This window comes from Rhinoderma darwinii, chromosome 6 (assembly GCF_050947455.1).
Source record: "Rhinoderma darwinii isolate aRhiDar2 chromosome 6, aRhiDar2.hap1, whole genome shotgun sequence".
Taxonomy (NCBI): Eukaryota; Metazoa; Chordata; class Amphibia; order Anura; family Rhinodermatidae; genus Rhinoderma; species Rhinoderma darwinii.
The window spans coordinates 6,503,287-6,511,719 of NC_134692.1; the positions used below are offsets into that span (position 1 = coordinate 6,503,287).

An 8,433-nucleotide genomic window follows, 5' to 3' on the forward strand; every position below is an offset into this window, starting at 1 on the left:
GTATCATGAGGAGTATGAAATTGTCATAAATCCACATGTGCAAATCCTTCCCTTCCTTCCTTCCTTCCTTCCTTCCTTCCTTCCTTCCTTCCTTCCTTCCTTTCTTCCTTCCTTCCTTCGTTCCTTCCTTCTTTCCTTCCTTCCTTTCTTCTTTCCTTCCTTCCTTCCTTCTTTCCTTCCTTTCTTCTTTCCTTCCTTCCTTCCTTCTTTCCTTCCTTCCTTCCTTCCTTCCTTCTTTCCTTCCTTCTTTCCTTCCTTCCTTCCTTCTTTCCTTCCTTCCTTCCTTCCTTCCTTCCTTCCACTAGTGTTTCCTTACTTAATTCCTGCTTTCTTCAATTCCTTTCTTATGTTCCCTTTGCCATTAACATTTTTGTGTTTCCATCCTTCCTACCGTCCATTTTCCATGTCATTCTTTGTCTTTTTTTTCCTTCCTTCCTTCCATCCTGTCGTATTCTCGTTTCTGTTCCTTCCTTCCTCTGTTTTAATCGTTGTCCTTAATTGCTTTATTCCTTCTTTCTTTTTTTTTTCTTAGTTCAATTCTTTCCTATTACTATTCTCTCTTTCTTTCTTTCTTTCTTTCTTTCTTTCTTTCTTTCTTTCTTTCTTTCTTTCTTTCTTTCTTTCTTTCTTTCTTTCTTTCCTTCTTTCCTTCTTTCTTTCTTTCTTTCTTTCCTTCTTTCCTTCTTTCTTTCTTTCTTTCTTTCTTTCTTTCTTTCTTTCTTTCCTTCCTTGCTTCTGTTCTTTCTTTCTTTCTTTCTCTCTTTCTTTCTTTCTTTCTTTCTTTCTTTCTTTCTTTCTTTCTTTCTTTCTTTCCTTCTTTCCTTCTTTCCTTCTTTCTTTCTTTCTTTCTTTCTTTCCTTCTTTCTTTCTTTCTTTCTTTCTTTCTTTCTTTCTTTCTTTCCTTCCTTGCTTCTGTTCTTTCTTTCTTTCTTTCTTTCTTTCTTTCTTTCTTTCTTTCTTTCTTTCTTTCTTTCTTTCTTTCTTTCTTTCTTTCTTTCTTTCTTTCTTTCTCTCTTTCTTTCTTTCTTTCTTTCTTTCTTTCTTTCTCTCTTTCTTTCTTTCTTTCTTTCTTTCTTTCTTTCTTTCTTTCTTTCTTTCTTTCTTTCCTTCCTTGCTTCTTTCTTTCTTTCTTTCTTTCTTTCTTTCTTTCTTTCTTTCTTTCTTTCTTTCTTTCTTTCTTTCTTTCTTTCTTTCTTTCTTTCTTTCTTTCTTTCTTCCCTTCTCTGCATTCCCTCTTTTCCTTTTCCTTCCTTCTTTCCTATTAGGTTATGTTCACACGCTTAACCAAAAGCTTCTGAAAATACGGAGCTATTTTCAAGGGAAAACAGCTCCTGATTTGCAGCCGTTTTTTAAACAAACTAGCTTTTTTCGCTGTGTTTTTTATGACCGTTTTTGGAGTTGTTTATCTATAGAGTCAATAAAAAACGGCTCCAATTATGGCTCAAGAAGTGCACCTCTTTTTTGGGGGCGTTTTTTTATGCGCCCGTTTTTCAAAACAGCCGCGTAAAAAAACGGCCCATCGGAACAGAACCCCATTTTTCCCATTGAAATCAATGGCCAGATGTTTGGAGGCGTTCTGTTTCAGATTTTCCGGCCGTATACGGCCCAAAAAACTGCCGAAAATAAGCCGTGTGAACATACCCCAACTATCATGGTCAGTCAAGTGTTTCTCCAGATGTCTTATCTTATGTTTGGGTCTTCAGACTTCTCAATGTCATGTTCATGATTTTTTGTGCTCTTCTCCATCCTCCATGTTGTTATTTGTCTTCTGGGGTTTCTCATCAACTCTTTCAACTACAATAATCTTTTCCATTGAGCTGTGTCCTCTCGCCATATATCCACAATAAGATACAGATCGGTCATTATCACCTCATGTGTATACGGCTCTCTGTAATGGACTGCACCTTCCACTCGGATTTATAATGCATTGGTTAATAATCCATGTATAAAGCTCTATAGGTGGCTGTGGCTCCAGCGTGCAATGTATTATAGAGATAGGACAGTCCACCAGATAGTCCATAGTAAATCAATCCTACATTTCCCAGCAGGCCGGGCCCATTATGTCCTTTTGTAAGTCAGTTATAATTTTCATCAGAAACGAATTATGTTTGTGCGACCACCTACAGAAAATATCTGCCATGCTTCATGTTACAGTTGATGATTTTCAGGAACGCTATAAATGAACTGCGACTTTCACAAGAAATAAATCTAGAAATAAAATTCTACACTATTCACTCCTCCGGAGTTACTCTCACTTCAAAGAAACACAAAAACTCAAGTATAAATGTTACCCAATTACTGATTATTGGGGGGAGGGGGATGGGAGACCTTGAGAACGCTGGGAAGGTGCAGGTGATGGATACAGCAGGCACAGGGTGTGACTTTACATCTGAAGAACCTTTCAGCTACTAATTATGTCTGTGACTAGAAGAATGAATAAACCCGTTAGTGGGAAGGTTTGTCACTTTGCTCTGTAATGTATCAGAAAAAAAAAACCAGAAAGTATCCCGATAAGTCTGAAGTAATGAACTTTTTAATAAAGGAGATTACATCAGGCATTACTGGGCGGTAAATTGGGATTTTATATCAAAATTTCAATTTAATTAAATTCACACTGAGTTAACTGTATTAAGATCTAATTTCAGGGCCAGAGCTCTCTTTTTATTATACAGAGCTCCAAATCCCCTTTTTACCTTTATTCTGTCATAGATATAAATTATACAATTCTGTTTGCCTGCAGTCACCACTGGGGGGAGCTGAGGAGCTTACTGCATACTGTGATCTCATTGAGTTCAATGTATAATCAGTATGCAGCAAGCTCCTTAGCTCCCCCTAGTGGCACAATAAATCAGCACAGATTGTTGGACCTCAAATTAACATGGTGTTAAAACGTAGGCATTCCATTAAACCCTTGACCTGCATTTTTCTGGTCCTGGTATAGTATTTTCTGGGACTTCATGGTAACTTTTTCCATGCTGTGGGCTGTGGTATTGTGCATGGCGCAGTGCATTAAGTTCAGTGCATTCAATACACTTGCAGTGGTGACTATAGAAGCAAATCCAATAAGACATATCCTGATAGTACCAAACCTCCCATACAATTCTAAGCTATGTAAAGCAATGTGTTTAATTCAAAAAAAGAATCGATTTTTCAACTTTGACTACCAGATGTTACTTTATTAACATCAAGGGGGACTTTTTGTCACTCAATTGAAGCTCTGTTTTTTTGTTTTTTTTGACCCCCTAGGTGGTGGTGTATTACGACAAAGCAGTACCACCTGTTGCCATCCCATTGAACCATTGTTTTTAATGTATTTTATTTTGGCCACCAGATGGTGCTGTATTAACCGGAATCTGTTGCCTCTCAACTGGTCCTTTTTGTAATATAGTATTTACCCCCAGATGGTGCTGTGTTACTGTAAAGGGATGTGATCTGTTGCCAGCCAATTGGATCACTGATTTTTTTTTAAATATTTTTTTGGTCACTAGGTGGTGCTGCATAAACATTAAGAAGTCCTCTAGCTTTATTACCCAACGGAGGTGTCATCTGTTTCGACCAGATTAGACTTTAACAGCACATATCAGCTGCTAATCAATTGATTTATGTGTCAATAATTAATCAATCAATTTACATATCATTTAGAACTATATAGGTACAATCAAATAACACATGTAGACTTCTTACCAAAACGCAGAATATTTAGGAGGACCAGGACGTGTAAATGAAATGCAGGCGCTGATAAATAATGAATTAACTGTGACTTTATTGATACCGCACTGAAAGCCATGAGACGTGTTACATTAAAAGCGCAGCTCACAGGCTGCAACGTCCTCCATGATGTTTAGCACTTTCTCAAGTGTTTGTTCAACAGCGGATGACATTTATTACCCCGACTCAAGAAATAATCATCTGCATAGTGATTTTCCATCTCAGCATTCTCGGCTTTGTGCATAAACTGTCCACAGCTTAATAGCTGAATGTATAATTATCGCTGCGGTAATTAATGTCCGACTTGAAGCGCTATAAAAATATCCTGATAAGCAATATATTTAGTAAGACTCTCAGCAGAGAACATTCCCTGGATTTCAAGGGTCCTCGGAATAAGACGGTCAGCGATTTCTACGCTAATTGTTTCATTATGTTTAAAAGCAACAACATAAAAAGCAAAAAGTTAAGTGAATATAACACAAAATAGAAAAAATAAATTAGAAAATTTGATCATTTTCTTTTCTGATGCCATTTTTTCATCAACGATTAGTTAAATATTTGGTTTATACAGATAATATACATGGGGGAATTGACACCGCATTGCTTGTTGTGCGCAAGAGTTTACAACTTTTAACCCTTTAACTCCGCTTTCCCCACTTTTTAAACAAGTGGACAGAGCCTGGTGGAAGGAACCACCCACGACCGGGGAAATTCACTATAATTTATGCCGGAAATTATCTTAAATTATAGCAAAAATCTAGATGTGCAACTCTTAATAAATTTGTGATATCTTACTCCAGTGGGTTGCAGTCTAAGACTGGGGTATTAAACGCCAGTCTTTTTAAATCTGGGTCATAATGCACATATAGTGATAATATTAATAGGGGCAGGGCCTTGACAACCTGGGAATCAGCAGAAGACACGATTAATGGAAAAAAAATCGCCAATTCACCAAATCCAATTTTTGGGTGTGAATTCTGACCAAATTTGATTTTGAGTTTGTTGATGACATCAGTGAGGGAGGAAGTAGCTAACTTCTTCTCTTACTTGGGTATCAATAGAAATGAGTGGAGTTGCAGCCCGGAACTTAACGAATACATAAAAAACCATAAGACCTGGGATCTATAACAAATAAATGGAGTGATTGTCCATCCGGAGAGACAGATCCTGGATGGTTGTTCCCGGCAATTAAAATTTTGGAAACACTAATTCACTCTTGTATAGCCCTATGAAGCCGCACATGCTATAATTATCCTGCTGGAGGCGCAAGCTGTTGTAAATTGTCCTCGTGGCACCAGCCGGAGACAACTGTGTCCTTCGATTGGAAAATATTTTCTTAAAGTTTTAATATATTTTTTCCTTTTTTAAAATTGGTCATCTTAGAAATTCCAATCAGCCTCGATGTTCAGTCACATGGGTCTAATTTGGCAAAGCTTCTCTAGACGAGCTATTCCCCTGACACAAGCGACAGGCACCAGACGGCTAATTTCATATTCCTCTGGGCCCATAACAAAGCATCACGTCAGATCCTTGCAGGCAAAAAAAAAAATTGCAAAAATTGGCAAATTATTTTGGAAAAATTACAAATTTGACATTGTTTTTTATTCTCTTTCTTTACCCATCTCCAGCTTTGTACGAACAGTCCTGCGAGGCCTATAGACACAAGGGTTACCCGTCCGATTACTACTACATCGACTCCGATGGAAGCGGGCCACTTGGACCTGTGCGTGTTTTCTGTAACATAACCGGTAAGAAGCGCGTCCTGTTCATTCATATTTAACACTATCGTTAAATATTTCACCATCTCTTCAATATCAAAGGGGGGTTGAGCTATTTAAAGCAGCAGGAGCCTCATTATTCTGATGTTTAGTGAAGACGATTTACTCTTAGCTTTTTCAAATGGTTTGAAGTTTTCAGCGCCGTCACCTGTGCCTCGCACAGGCCGCCAGGATGGAGATGGCGTTATGACAGTGCGGTAGGCAGATGACAGGGCAGCTGGTGATCTCCATTAAATATCAGGAAAGAGCATAAACAACACTCAGCCGGAGTCATTGGAAGGAGACGGCGACTTACTTATACATGGCAATAGACCATTAGTGGCTGCCGTGGCACGGGGGGGTCACATCTGATAACCGTGGGCTCCGCTCCTGACTCATTCCCATGTATTTTTGCAGTTTCGGTCATTTTTGCCAAAATGTAGTTGTAACATTTTTTTTTTTTGCTAACAAATATTTACAGTAGAGATTTACTAGTAATAGAAATTGGAGCAGGGGAAATTTATTGGAATTGAAATCTGTGATTGTTTACATTGTAAGACGCATTTTAGAATATCTAGAAAGGAGGTGAATAACGTAAAGGCTATCTCAGCAGACGCTCATAGATTGCAGTCACAAATGCAATTTTTTTTTAATTAAAATGCTGCAAAACGATAACAAATATTTCTGGGTAGTGTCTGACGCATTATCCATCTTTATGGTGCAGGAATAGAATGCCAGGACTGCAGTGAAGACTGACAAACAGTAATAGGAGACAGGAGGTGTAAATACTCATAAGAATGCACATTTATGGCCGTAGAAATCAAGGCGACATACACAGTGGATAACAGAGAATAATAGTGTAATTTTTGAAGAATTTGACTATGTTCAGTGTTGTGTAGTAACCTGTCTGCAGGGAGTACAACATCTCAGCAGTGTCCTGGGAAGGAGCTTTCCTTGTCTTTTACTATTTTTACCAGGAATGTATCGGAACCTCGTGTCTGTGATACCTCGGTCACTCTGCCGCGTCTTATGTTTCTGTCATTTCCATTGTCTCAGCAGTTTTCCAGATCTAATCTATATAATTACTGGTACGGCTGGTGACAGTGGGGCCATGCTGGGGATTATATGTATGATCAGAGGTGTAACTCCTGAGCCCCAATGTCAGGTCTGTACCAGGGTCCCCCACCTGCCCATCATACTTCTGGCTTCATCTTATGTGCCAGCAGGGTCTTTGTGCCCCTCAAACACCAGTCCCAGGTGCCACTGCTACCCAAGTGCCCCTATAGCTGCCCCTTTAGCTGCACGCCTGGCCATGGAGAAGTAGAGTTACTACTTACTTTCATAAGTCCTGGGGGGACAATCATTGGAACGCCTTCCTATTGTAGCTGGTGTCCTGGGTTTGTCTTCTGGCTACTATATATATGAAGGGGCTACTTATGGACCTGCAATATTCATACACCATTCATATGATATGATTGACAGCTGTAGTTGTGCAACTTAAACTTGAACTAGAGATGTAGTTGACGCCTAGTCTATACTTGGTGCCGGTAGCTACCACGGTTGTTTAGAAGCACTGGATGGTTTTGAATAAAACCTGGATGCACAGATGGAGTTTGTATACTGAAGTTGTATTTGATTCTTTTATCTCACAAAGAACTATGTTAGACTTTATAAATCGACTTGGCGCCTGACGCCATCTAAGAGACATTTTAGAAACACATCAATCAACTGTTTGAAATGGCGAAATGGTGTACATATGTATGGGGCATAAATAATACCATTTTCCATCATCAAACATGGTGTCAAAAATAACATGTTTGGAAATGTGCCTCATTGTCTTTCAGTCTGGCGAAGAAAATGGCACCACGTGAAACCCAACTTGATGCCTTAGCAGTACAGGTAGCTGCAGGGCTGGGACTAGGGGTAGGAAGAGTAGGCGACTTCCTAGGGCACCATTTCAGAGAGGGGGCACATTTTATGGATTAAAAAAAAAAAAAAACAACGCTGTGTCAAAGCTGCTGCAGGTGCCGGGGGATGATGAGCACTTCCCTTTAGGGCTTATTCAGACGAACGTATAATACGTCCGTGCAACGCGCGTGATTTTCACGCATCTCGGACGGACCTATGCTAGTCAATGGGGCCATTCAGACAGTCCGTGATTTTCACGCAGCGTGAGTCCGCTGCGTAAAACTCACGACATGTCCTATATTTGTGTGTTTTTTGCGCATCACGCACCCATTGAAGTCAAAGGGGGCGTGAAAATCACGCGCAGCACACGGAAGCACTTCCATGTGATTCGCGCAACAGCAGTAAAAAGTATGAATGAAAACAGAAAAGCACCACGTGCTACAAACATCCAAACGGAGTGTGATAATGATGGCGGCTGCGCGAAAATCACGCAGCCACGCATTATACGGGGCTGACACACGGAGCTGTTATGGACTTTTTGCGCGCGCAAAATGCACAGGCTCGTGTGAATCCGGCCTTAGTATGATAGAAGACAATTAAATAAATGATTGTCCATCCAACAGCTGTCGCTCTGAACTTCAGCGACTGAGGGGGGGGGGGGCACATTCTGAAGACCTATGTTTTGGCACCAATAGAGGTTTCCCCGTCCCTCTGTTACTGGCATAAACTATATCTGTTCCTTTACAATACTCCATGATGAATATCCTGGTATTTCCAAACATGCACTCTAGTCTATGGCCAAAAGTATTTCACCCCCTCCTAATTATTAAGATCAGGTGTTTCAGCCACACCCTTTGCCAACAGATGCATTAAATAAAGCACACAGTAATGTCATCTCCATAGAGTAACATTACTAGTCGTATGGGTTGTACTGAAGAGCTCAGTGACTTTACACTTGGCACTGTAATATGATGTCACCTTTACCACAAGACAGTTTATGAAATGTATGATCTGCTAGATCGGCCCCGGTCACCTGTAAGGGCAAAGCCCCACGTGGCGG

At 39.9% G+C, this 8,433-nt stretch overlaps 1 protein-coding gene across 1 annotated transcript in view; it reads left to right on the forward strand.

The window, feature by feature from the left end:
* Positions 1-8,433, forward strand: part of CNTNAP5 (contactin associated protein family member 5) — a 393,202-nt gene that overhangs the window by 250,625 nt on the left and 134,144 nt on the right. Inside the window, exon 12 of the mRNA XM_075829064.1 lies at positions 5,337-5,456. Within this exon, the coding sequence (XP_075685179.1) occupies positions 5,337-5,456 (120 nt within the window). The remainder of the gene's footprint in view (positions 1-5,336; positions 5,457-8,433) is intronic.